The sequence below is a fragment of the Polistes canadensis genome, unplaced genomic scaffold (genome assembly GCF_001313835.1).
Source record: "Polistes canadensis isolate GaletaPanama2010 unplaced genomic scaffold, ASM131383v1 scaffold_139, whole genome shotgun sequence".
In the NCBI taxonomy this organism is placed as follows: domain Eukaryota; kingdom Metazoa; phylum Arthropoda; class Insecta; order Hymenoptera; family Vespidae; genus Polistes; species Polistes canadensis.
The window spans coordinates 5,877-19,441 of NW_014569686.1; the positions used below are offsets into that span (position 1 = coordinate 5,877).

Consider the following 13,565-nt stretch of genomic DNA (forward strand, 5'->3'; position numbering starts at 1 on the left):
AAGAGAACGTTTAGATTACATATGTGTCGACAAGAAACGTGATAAATAATTACCGATAAACGGTCGGTAAAAATAAAAAAATAAAAAAATAAAAAGAAATCGGATAAATGCACTGTTTTGAATTTCGTTCGTTCTTTCGCGTTATCTTTGTTCCTGGGAGTTCGGTCGTTTCGGGTCTGGTGGCGTAGACTGTTAGTCAGTGGGGTAAGGCAAGGCAAGGCAAGGCAAGGGGAGGGAAGAGAAGGGAGGGCAGGGCAAGGCAGGGCAAGGCAAGGGCGATGCTCGACTCGGGTGGGGCGACGGATGCGCGTCGAATGGACCGACTCGAGAATCTCAGTTCCAAACTTCCTGTCGTTCACGTTCCGCATTTAATTCTTACTTTTTCCGCAATCTTTACGCATTATCATTGAAACCATTATTATTCGTATTATTTCAATATTATTACGTTAAACGGTGATATTATTTCGTTTAAATTATCATCACGATAATTATTATTAAAACGGGGAGGTTAATCTAACCTTATTTGGTATTCTTATTTTGTGTGTGTGTGTGTCTCTTTTCAAAAACGTTTACACGCATCCCATTTAAAGAGAGAGAGAGACTTGTTATTTGTTTTTATTATTTATAAATTCGAAATTGTGTGTAGGAAGAGATTGATAGAAAGATATATAAATTGATTAAATAGATATACTTCAAATAAACTGGTTAAGTGAGTGTGAGAAAGAACGAGAAAAAGGAAGGAAGGAAGAACTGGCATTAAATCGACAAATTCTTTTGTTCTCTCGCTCCAATTTTGGTGTCGGGGAAGTATATAACACGTGAACCAATCGTTGAACGGTATCATAGTGAATCTCGTTAGGGAGTGCAGAGAAGACACACGCTGCGGCGAATTAGTCGAGAGATCGATTACGTACATAACCTCGAACTTTTCGCGTGTACGCCCTTATTTGCGTATTATCTTAATCCTTATCTTATATATTTTATCGTTTTATTTATTTCGGTTATATTAAAGTCGGTGTATAGACAACAATCATATCAATTAGTGTTAGTGTTATATTATTGGTAAAAAGAAAAAGAAAAAGAAAACGAAAAAACAAATATGACAAAAATAAACTTGACAAACGAGAAACCATCGTTGTCATCGGGTTCGTGTAAAAATCTCAACGATCAGCAAAAAAAGAAGAAAGAGGAAGGAGAGAAAGAATCTTTTACAATACAGGTTAGGAAAGAAGAAAATAAAGGGATGTCCGAGATGGTTAGTAAAAGTATCCGAAATCAAGAAAATAAACAACAAGAGGAGGACGAGAATGAGGAATCGGTGAAAAAGAAAGCGGAAGAAACGATGGTCAAAATTACTCGATGCATCGAATGCGTTCAGATTGTGCCACTGATGCAGGTGAGTCTCAACTTACGTAACACTCTTTAGTGTCTACTGTATATAGAATTTGATGGCGCCGTAGTACAAGCAAAGAGAGAAAGAGGAGAGGCCGGTCGATCAGCTTTTTTCGAGTATGACCTTCGAGAAGGAAATTTGAGCTTAATTGTCGTTAATAATTAGTCAATTTTAATTATAGAAATTATCTATTTCTTTTTTATATATTCAATACTTTTTTTTTAGCAAGAGATATAGAAGGAAGCAGAGTAAAAAAGATCACGTGATCATACAACGCGTTTCAAAATCATCTTGTCAATTCTACTTTTAACAAATTCGTATTTTTTTTGTTTTTTTTTTTTTTTTTTTTCAATATTATATCGAATAAATAAAAGTAAAAGATTGGGTCTTAAAATCTCACGTGGATCATCCTCGATTCGTTCATTTTTTCTTGCGACATTGAAATGTCTCTATCATATGCAGTTTATATAAAAATTTGATTTGTTCATTTGTTTGTTTTATTTTTATGATTTCTTTTTTTTTTCTATATAAATAAAAATAGTTTGAATGAAAGATATGAGTTCTAGGAACTTATAGAAGTAATATCTTCGATCGATCGATAGATCGATATACAGCTGTTCGACTTTCGAAAAATTATCGCGATCGTTAAAAATGTCTCGGGGTATACTTTTACGGCAGCTGCCACGCCTATTTAGTTCGTAGGAACCGATCAAAATCGCTTTTGTACAGTAAAAGAATGAAATAGAAAGAGAAAGAAAAAAATATATATATATATATATGTAATATGCTATTGAATTTCGGATGAAAGTCTTTATTACTGAACTTCCACACGTGCTCTACTTTTATTTTAATTTATTTTATTTTATTTTATTTTATTATTTTATATTTTTACATTATACGAGAATGAAGTGAAAAGTTTTAAGATTATATCGAAAAATAAAAGTGAGTTTGACAGAAAAATAAAACAAATTGTTTCTGCTAGATTACAAATTTTCCAACCCACCCATATAATCCGTAACTTTAATTAAAGCAATATTTATTATTTATTAAAAAAAAAAAAAACAACATCGAAATATCTTAACGTAATTTTGTATATCCCATATACGCAATAAACACGTAAATGCATTGACTATCACGTAGACTCGTACATTGACGAATGACTTTATAGATACGTTGGAATAATAATCTCTTCGAATCGTTTTAATCAAAAAAATCTACTACAAATTACTAGTTAAAAGTATCAAAGGCTTGTAGTTTTACAATCTAGGGTAAAAAAAAAAGAAAGAAATTGGAATTAGTTAAAAAGTTTCGAGACGGAGTAACTGATTAGTTAAAAAATCACGTAGGAAACTTTTGGTCCAAACTGTAGAAAGTAAGAAAGAAAGAAAGAAGAAGAAGAAAAAAAAAAAGAAATATTTTCTAATAGCTTACATAGACACATAGACACAAGTCGGCTAAGCGAGTTGGCACGTATAGTAGATGTTAGAACAAGCCGGGCGTAACAGCGAAAAGGTTAATGCAAATGGTAATCGAGCTGGTTTTCTGCTCGCTTTAAAATTCGTGAACAAGAAAGGAGCTGGTACGATATGTATGCCACGTATGTAATCAAATTTATCTAATTGTATATTTAGTTCATTTTCGAGGATTAGATTTATACAATTTCAAATTAAATAATAATAATAATAATAATAATTACAGAAGCTGAAATGAAGATGATGATAATTGTAAATAATAGTTAGGACACTAATTCATTATTTTCTTTATTAAGAACACTTTTTTAGTATTTAACATCTAAAACAAAGTAATATTGTTCATATTAAAAAGTTTGAAATTACTCTTATCATCTAATAATATATAATAGATTAAATACAAATTAATAATGACATATTTGTTATAGAAATTTTTAGAAAAAAGGTTTAACTGTCTTTCAATGTCTATAATCATTCGCGACAAAGAATACATAAATTATGTAGCCCTCATACTGGAGTTTATTCATTTTGTTTGTTACATGATGCAAGATTTCTCTTTCTCTCTTTTTTCACATTTACATACAGCATCAATCGAATTAACACATGCCCTTTGCATGCTATGACAAAACGTTGATCTGAAATTTATTATCTCTGTATAATTGTTATATCTTGCAGAGGAATAATTCTAATCGTTTCGAAGATAGAAAATTAAATAAGGAATTCTGTAAACAATCATTGATTGTCTATCGATAAATTTTTCTTAACGTCGAAGTATAAGAAAGCAAGTTTTTTTTATAAGGAAATACATAGACTCGTTTAAAAGATCTATCATTTGTTGATTTTCTAAGAAGACGTTAAGGAAAAGATATTTTTTTAACACAGTGAGAATGCTTTTTCGACTAACATAAGTTTTAAGACGAAAATATTAAAAAAACATAATTTGATCATACAGAGGAAAAAATTAGACTCACTGCAAAGATAGAAAATGAAATAGAAATTTTTGGTAAATACTCGTTGATTCGTCGACTGTATATACAATGATCAAACGTATTTTTGAAACAGTCACCTACCTTTTCTAAACGATTGAAATGTTCGAATTATATTTATTTCTATCTCTATACGTATGTTTACTTTTTTCATCGAGAGACACCTGTAAACATTCGAGGTAGTTATAGTTCGGTCGTCCTATGGTGAACAAGTCAAATTCGACGCGTGCTTCGTAAGAATATTAATATTTTTAATATTTCAATGATTTTTCATTAATTATTAATATTTAAACAAATTTTATTATAACAATCGTGAACTTTCGTTGTTTCCTAGTCAGTTTTTGTTAATTTCGATGTATAAAAAAAAGACAAAACTTCGATAGGTGTTACTCGTGAGTACAATTTAACGAATATTCATTTAAATTACGGTTTTTAGATGCGGTAATCTCTATGTGGTTAAACACGGGAACAGGTATATTACTTTCCATGTATTTTATATGCTATACATTCCATTGCAAGTGAAATCCAACCAAAGACCGCTTACCATAAATATTATAATTATAATTAGTTTCTTTTATCTTCCTAATTAATATAATATTTTCATATTTCATTTCATATTTCATTTCATTTCTTTTATTATTGTTTTCTAATAATTTGAATAATCGTTTTTCACATAAATCAAAAATCTTGAATGAACACTCGAGAACTCCTAATTACTCTTCCTTTCATCTTTTCCATTAAAAAATAACAAATACGAGTTCATAATTACAAAATACTCTGTTTTCTTTTTCAGGGTTTGTGAAATATTTTTACAATATTATTAACTATAATAATCATAAATAATATATTCGATTTACTTTTTGGTAAATCTCATCACAAACATTCTTCCAGCCTTTTTTTTGTGCAGCCTCGCGCCATGATGTTATGGCGTTTTTAAACTTACTTACACATTCCTTTTTTGACGATAACATTAATTGACTTTTTGATTATCTATCCTTCTTCGGCTCCCGAAGTGTTTGCAAAAGAAAAACTTGCTCGTAGATTAAGAAAAATTGAACGGTGCTCAGACTTTTAGCTCGTTAGTTTCTCACATCAGAGAAAGTCACTGCGAGATATAAAATTCATTTTACTGAACGTCCCTCATTTTTCTTTCTTTTTAAACATTCCATCGTGCATCTCGAAGCAGCAATAGTAATATAAGTACACATATACAGACACATTAAGATAAGTAAGTATTTCTTAGGTACGATCGATGGAATCCTCGTATAAATTGCTTGCTTCCGTATCGCCAAAGGCTTCTTCTTCTTCTTCTACTCTTCTACTTCGACTTTTTATTTTTCTTTATCTTCTTCTTTTTCTTCTTCTTCTTCTTACGTATTTCTGCATCTCCGTTTCTAATCGGCGAAAGTTTTTCCAATTTACTTGTGACCTAATATGTACCTATCTCTCTCTCCATATATATACAAATATACATACACATTCTGATCACTGTGTGCATAGTGATGCATTAGAGATGATAGATCTTTCCTTTAACGGAAAACTTTAGTTTAGAACGCGACTTTAACACACGACCTTTTTCTATCTATGAATCGTGGAATTAGAAATGAGTGAAACTTTATGAGAACTACATAGTAATTAATTAATCCGGATACGGAATTCATCGTTATATTATAATGAATTGTTTTAGATAGAGGTTGAAGAGAACTTTTCTAAGATTCGTTAGCTTATTAACATTACTTATGAGATATAAATCAATTTTACTGTTATTTAGTTACCTTAATTATGAATTATTAAAGCTTATTAGTAGATATGCAGTACATAAATATAAAGATTTGTGTAGGATTTATTTTATTATAATTATTTCAAGAACAAATTATAATTTTATTTTAATTTAATTATATTTTAAATAATGAAATTTTAGTTAAAAAAAACGTACGAATAATTGTATAAGATTTATTATTATGTTTAAATCAATGATTTATATTACCAAGGACAAATACATTTTTATCGTACTTGAGAATTAATGATCGATAAGTGTTATCAATTAGAGTAGAAATAATCTATATTTCAGATAAAGTAAAAAGGGCGTCGTCAAGGACATAGAAGACGTAGAATATAATCCTAGCGTAGAGAATAGAATGCTTCTCCTGCCACCTTCGCAGTAGCTGCAGCAGACTTGAGGGCAACGACCCATCGATCCTTCGGGAGAACCTATACGAGACTAGGCCAACCGGAATACTGCACTATGACCACTACGATAGACATAATACGATCTATATATTTACATTATTCATATATATGCATGCACGTATATTACATAGATATAGAATAATTAATAGAGTATTATTTTCCATCAATAAGTTTCGTTAAATATTTGCCTCTTAATACGTCACAGATATCACGTCATTTTAATCAATATCTGTATTCAAAATAATACATTTTTTTTATCGTCGTTAACGTCTACTACGTACACTGTCATGCAAAATTTCAATTGTAAATTATAAAAAAAAGAAAGCAGAATATTTTAAACAATATATGCCTTTAATCTTTTCGGTTCACCAGAATACCGCCAATAAACGAGTCCCAAATACAAAAATAATAAAAGGGTTAAAGTCATGGTTCCTAATATTGAGGAATACAGGATGAAAGATATTTGATTGTAAGTGATTCGAATCGTTAAGATGTAATATAACACAAATCATGGATCGTGGTCTATACATTTTTCGATATATTTCGATTTTTATGAAAATCAGCTGAAACTTTGTAATTGTAGTGTACATAATTACATATGTTAATTACGTAACGAGTAATTAATTATGTTGAGAAGTAAACGACTCGTACACAGGAAAGTTAATTATTGATTTAAGGACTATAGATCCATACTCTGTTGTCACACTATCTGTTACATTGTCAATTATTATGATAATTATTAGCGAAAGTACTAAGAATTCATTGAACGATTAACATATTTATGTTATCTTTTTTTCCTCTTTATTTTTTTTTTTTTCTCTTATCGTTAAACAGAAACTTCGATCTTACATTAGATAACGACTACTTTTTTTTTTTCGTTATCGAATTGATTAACGATCGTCGAATTATTCAAAATAATGTGTGGTTTTTTTTGTTCTTTCTTTCTTTTTTAGTAGAATTCCATTATATAACGAACGTGTAATAAAGTCACGGGGTGTTTGGGATAGTGAGGAGTTTAAGAGGCATCGTTTTCATTTTCACGTGTCTTTGGCCCGGTGGTGGTATTGCTATTTGCGTATCAAGGACTCGAAAAGCCGATTCACTGGTTCCATGACGTTTCTCACTGGTGCGTGAGTTGACTGGTCAGAAATTCACTTTTACTATTTGCACATAAGCCAAGATCAGCTCGGTATCTCGCATACATTATAATAAGGTAGATAAAGAAAGATAGAATATAAAAGAGAGAGAGAAAGAGAGAGAGAGAGAGAGAGAGAGATGTACGCTTATTTAATGCCAACCACCATCGTTCAACATTCTTTCTTCCCTCTCCCTCTCCCTCCCCCTCTCCCTCTCTCTCTTTCTCTTTCTTTCTTTCTATTTGCATATATTTAATAAAGTCATTCATCGTGACTAATTTAAGTAATCTCTTCCGTTAGTTTAATCGAGGGAAAAGGAGTAGGAGTAAAAGTATTGACGAAACAGTGAGAAAGGGGGAAAGAGAGTGAGAGAGAGGACGCGGGGGTGGGGATAGTTCACGAAAGTCAGTTTGAAAATATGTAAAGGCAATCTCATATCTAAAAATAATATTCTACGAATCCCGTATCCCAATTTAAGTATTTTTCCTTTCTTTCTTTTTTTTTTTCTCGTTTATGTTGTTTTCGCGTAGGATATATGGAATGTGTCGAATATTTTTTTTATACGTAACGACCTGTCATCTATTTTTGAGCCTTTTATCTATCTTGTTTATCTTAAAAAGGTTTCGTTTTATATATATATATATATTATAACATGAATATATTAGTTATATTTTAATATTACATTGTATGGGTAAGATTTTTGGGTCCTATTTTTAGTTCCTATTTCTAGTTATCATAATAATCTGTTCTTGTTGCATATTTTATTCTTCAAAAAAAAAAAAAGAAAAAAGAAAAACTAACGAAAAAATATATCCCAGTTGTAAGGATATTTATGTATTTTTGTTGTTGTTATAATAATTATGTGCACATCTTAAATTGTACTATTACATCCTATAGATAACGTGAAAAATTTGGGCTTTATTTTGAACTATTAAGATAATCATTTCCTCATAACATATTCCGTTTGACAAAGAAGAAGAAAGAAAGGAAAGATAAAAAATATGTTAAAGTTGTAAGGATATTAGTCATCATAGTAGATAATGTCTATGTCAGTGTCTTCATTTCACGTTTCCTGTTTTTAAAGAAATAATACAATTACAGTCGACAGTCAATACATACAACATATACATGCGTGCAAACAGATAACTGATTTCACGCTGCAAGCCTATCGGACAATACACAATTGGTTTCTACAATATTTTATTCTATTCTATCGTAAGTATTGGGTAGAATCGAACTTTAACCCCGGAAACTTGGAACAATATAAAAATGTTAAGGAACGAAGTCTGACATTGTTTTCAATCTCATGAACAAGAAACTGGAAACTTTAATCGTTTTCTTTTTTTTTTTCCATTTATTATTAAATTAATGTTAACTCTTAAAATTTATTTCTATATAACTTGAATAATTGTTTTATTAATTATTATTTTCTAATTTTGTTTTTTTGTTTTTAAATTTCATTTTATTCTCCTTATATTTTCTTATATAATTTATTATATATATATTTATGTATGCATGTATGTATGTATGTATGCACGTAAAGAAGAAGACAGGCCAATTTCCAAGCTTTATTGGATTCATCATTCTCTCGATTTTATGTTTATATATATATATATATATATATATATATATATATATGTACATGGGTTTATATATAAGTTGATACGATATTCGTGAAAGGCCGACCGATTGAGTAGTTGAGTAATACCGTAACTGTTTTTTTGCACCGACTGCTTTTGAAATGGTCAATGTGCCACAGGGCGAAAACAAAGAAAGTTGTGCGAAGGAGGCCAAATTTTCTTACATTCCAAACCAATTTCGTAATATCTTATATACATCATACAAAATTTCCGGAAAAATATAATTAATATTATTACCACATTGGGGAGAAAATGAGAGACAGAGTAAATATAATATTATAGTATTTGTGTTTTCCATATGGAAAGATCCTTCAATATGTATGTAATTAAAATTAAACGGATTGAATATTTGTATATAGAGAAAATAATTAAAAAAAAAGAAAATATATATTCAAAAATAATGATTATATCAATCATAAATTAATATATACAATAAATTCATTTGTATTTTCCATATGGAAAGATTCATTAATACGTATAGAATAAAAAAAAAACAATGAATAATATAAAATAATTATTCATAATAATTGCATGTGTAAAGGTTAACATATATTTGTCTACAAAATCAAGTTAAAAGTTTATAACGTGGGTGTAGTAGGTAATGGAAGAAAGAAAAATGTTTAATAGAATACACTTGTATACACATATTATGCATATATGTATCTCTTTCTATTTCTCTTTCTCTTTGCAGGTACTCACACACACACACAGACACACATATACACATATATAGACAGAGTTAAGTGCAGGTCCACGTTCTTCTACATGTCAGAGCATAGAAAGGCAAGGCCTTGATATTTCGTATAATAAGCTTTGAGAATTATCTCTTGGGGATTGGTGCAAGCCTGGTTTCAACTCTCTTGCCTTCTCCCTCTCTCTTTTGCCTTTACCTCTCTCTTTCTGATAGCCAAAGGCTTGGACCTGGGACAAACTTATCGCGATATCACTAATTCGCGAATATTTTTATCTTTTTATCTTTCACGCGTAGATAGCGAATTTCTGAAATATGTCACCTCCCCTGAAACCCCATTGGAAAATGAAATTAGAATAATTATACACAAAAATATTCAATAAAACAAATATATTAATTAAAAAATCGAAGAACCTGTTTGTACATCTTAATGGATCATCTTTAAGAGATTTCTATATTCGATTATTCAATTTATTTATATAATATATTAACTTGACCCGATTTATTTCTAATTTATTTTTTATTTTTTTTATCTTTATTCCTATATATTTTTCATTGTTACATATGGTCTCTCTTTAGTTTTATCATTTTTCTGTTTATTCGTTTCGATTTTTTTTTTTTAAAATCAACTCTCATTTTCATTTTTGCTTTTTTTATTCTTTTTTTTTTCTGGAAATATTTTCGTTTGTACGTATGTTCTTTTGTTTATTTAAAACATATCTTTTTTTCTTCTACATACGATATTGTTTTTTTGTTTATTATTTGTCCATACACAGACATATACACAGTTAAGTCAAGGAATACACACTCACAATCAAAGAAATACGTTCTGTTTTCGCGGTCGCTCGGATTCTTAACATTCTTGCGGTAATTAGCAAAGCTATAAAAAGTGATTTTATTTCTTTGCCAGTATAACTCGAATGGCTACGTAGAAAATTTAGACACAGTGGGACAGAAAGATGGAGAACAAAATTTTTAATTGTTTTTTTTTTTCTTTTTTTTTATTTAATTTTGCTTACGCATAGCTCGTATAAATTCGTAATGTTATAAGGTTCTCTTAAATATATTGCTAATTAGTTAAGGGTAGTTAAACTTGCTCAAAAGATACGTGCAAATTAATTATCCTTGAATCATACTCGTAAATTATATGGTTTTTTTCTTTTTATTTGAAAATCTTGAAAAAAGAATCAAAACTACAGCACATTACGAAATTGCGCTCGGTGCTCATTAGCAAATAAACAATTACGTACACTGTCGCTAGAAATTGTTTCTCTCTAAGGGGCGTGGGGGGGGGCGGGGGCGGGGGAGATGTAACTATACAAGTTACGATTTTTTTGGCGTTGCCAACAATGCCTAGGCATTTCGGTGAATTTCCTACTTGAACGGTAACATATATACTAAAATGTAATACTATATTGTATTTCATATATGTGTATCTTATAATATACACATATTTTTTAATGTTTAACAGAATACGTAGATATATAAACACACCCCGTTTTACAGTAATATTATATTATATGTCATATTTTCTAAGATAGAACATATAGTAACTTATCGATCTAGCGATTGTAAACCTGATCAAACGTAATTATTAATTATTATAGTTAAGAAATTCTCGTTGGGAAAAAAAGAATGAGACAGATATATAATAAAAGGTGAGCGTGAAAATTTATTGGTCGAGCGAATGCAAGCGTATCAAATGTTGCGTAAAGTCTCGAACGTAGACAAGCAAAGTTATTTCGTTGAATGATTAATTTGTCGTCTACACCGATTATCCGGACTACACAGTGTTACATATACAAAAATAGAACAAGACAGACAAAATACATACTAATAAAAGCATCAAATGCATTCGGCAAATCCTTATTCGGTCGATCCTCTTAATACGATTTTCTCAGAAAAGGCAAGGAAAAGCTATTTTACGAGATCGATTTTCAACTTTAACCGCTCAATCGACTTTAACTCTACTTCGAATTTTAAAAGGAGGTAACTCTACTTTCATTCGGAATTGCTAGCTCACACGTACACACGTGTAGGATTTCTTACCCACGTGACTTACAATCATTTCGAATAAATGTATGCGTATGTATAATATTTCAATTTATATGTATCTCGAATGATTAAATATTAATTTTGACATAATTACCAGTAAAATAAAAATATATTTCTGTGTATATTTATATTTTATAATGAATATTTCATGAATTAATAATATTATTCAAGAAAAATATATCGATTGTAAATATTTGTTAAATTAAACATGAACACGCGATGATAGATATTAATTAATATTTCAATTTTCAGATATTATGTGAAATGATAAATAAACAAAAAGTCTATTCAATTTTACCTAATACAATTTAACGATGATTAATACTATGTTAATTAAATGTTATTGAAATAATTCAATTGTATACGATAAGAAAAAAGATTTCTACGTATATATGATATGTGTGTAGAGGTATTATTCGTACGTAGACCCGTAAGAAACGGAAGGACGATTTAAAAATCTGATACCACGTATTACTCAGAAAATATCGGTTTTGTTCGAGATATAGTAATGACTCGTGAGAGACTTCTACAATAACAACACACAGGCTCCCGTTAGTCAGGCCCTCGAGAAATCGGACTCGAGTTTAACGCGAGAAAACCGAGGTCCTGCGGTCGACACTCGAGAGCAGCGTTATTTTATTGAGAAAACTGTATTATTGCGTAAGATAACGATCCTGAGAAAGAAATGGTTACTAACATAAGGGAGAGAGAGAGAGAGAGAGAGAGAGCGAGAGAGAGAGAGAAAGAGAAGAAGAAGTATTACAAAGTTTAAATAATTAATGGGTTGGTTACACCGCCAAAATATCTATCCTTTTTTTTATTAGACAAATTGTTTATACTTTTAAGAATATTTTATATGTTCAATTATTTCAAAATTCAAATTATATCCGGAGTTATAGCAATTAGAAGTCAGAGAGTCAGCATGAAATTCAGGTAGCGATCGGACCGTTACGAGAACTTAAAACTTTAACAAAATATATTGTTTATCGCGTCCAAAAATAAATAAAAACTTAATGAATTTTGTATTTTGTTGATTATTAGGATCTAATTTAAACTTGTAAAACACCATGTGAATGAGATAAGTAGGATAATTGTTATTTTTTAATAGTGACTCAATTCTACTCATATTTTCAACACGGAACTGTTTACTACTTAATCTTAGTGTTCTAAATAATAAACACGGTAAAGAAACACGACCTCTTTGGTAGTATTATATAGATTTTGGATGAATTATTAATTAATATTTCACGAGAGAGCCGGGCTCAAACAATCCCTTGCATCTATGCGATTTCATTTTCATTCCTAAGTTTTATTTTTATTTCTCCTCTCTATCGGCTTATTTTTTTTTCATATTTTCTAATTATTCTCGACCTTGTTTAAACGTTTTAAGAATTCTTTTTACCGATGGTTATGACTGCTATAATGCGCCGGTCTTTTTTATTATTATTCATTTTATTCGTTTCATTTGCAAGTAATCCTTTTGTTCCCCGTTAATCATATATCAAATAAACGTATTATTATTATCATTAGATAATATTTAATTACACGTTACACAGTTACGTTTATCTGTTATTATAATGATAAATTTATTGTCATTGGCGTCATAAATTTTCCCTTTTTGAAATTGAATATTCATATTGTTGCCTTTATTATACGCGATACCACCAACTATGAGATGAGTTCGTTTAAACATGTTTATAATCATGATGATGATGATGATGATGATGATAATAATAATAGGTACGTATTTAAAGAAGATTTTGCATTCATCAATCATACCGGCTTACAATTATTATTGAAATATTCATTTAAATATATGGACGTATATTTAAGGATTGGAAGAATTAATGAAAATTATTGTGTGTGTGTGTGTGCAATCAAAGGATGAATACTTATGTATAAATATACATACACACACGCGTGCATATGTAAAAAAAACTTTGGAATAATTTGTGGATATGTCGTAACGAGTCTTTTTCACCATTAAAAAAAAAAAAAAAAAAAA

General features: G+C 29.7%; 1 protein-coding gene across 1 annotated transcript in view; it reads left to right on the forward strand.

The window, feature by feature from the left end:
* Window positions 1-288: 288 nt before the first annotated feature.
* Window positions 289-13,565, forward strand: part of LOC106788440 (protein FAM46C) — a 62,759-nt gene continuing 49,482 nt past the window's right edge. Inside the window, exon 1 of the mRNA XM_014751693.1 lies at window positions 289-1,396. Coding sequence (XP_014607179.1) covers window positions 1,100-1,396 — 297 coding nt within the window. The 5' untranslated portion in view covers window positions 289-1,099. The remainder of the gene's footprint in view (window positions 1,397-13,565) is intronic.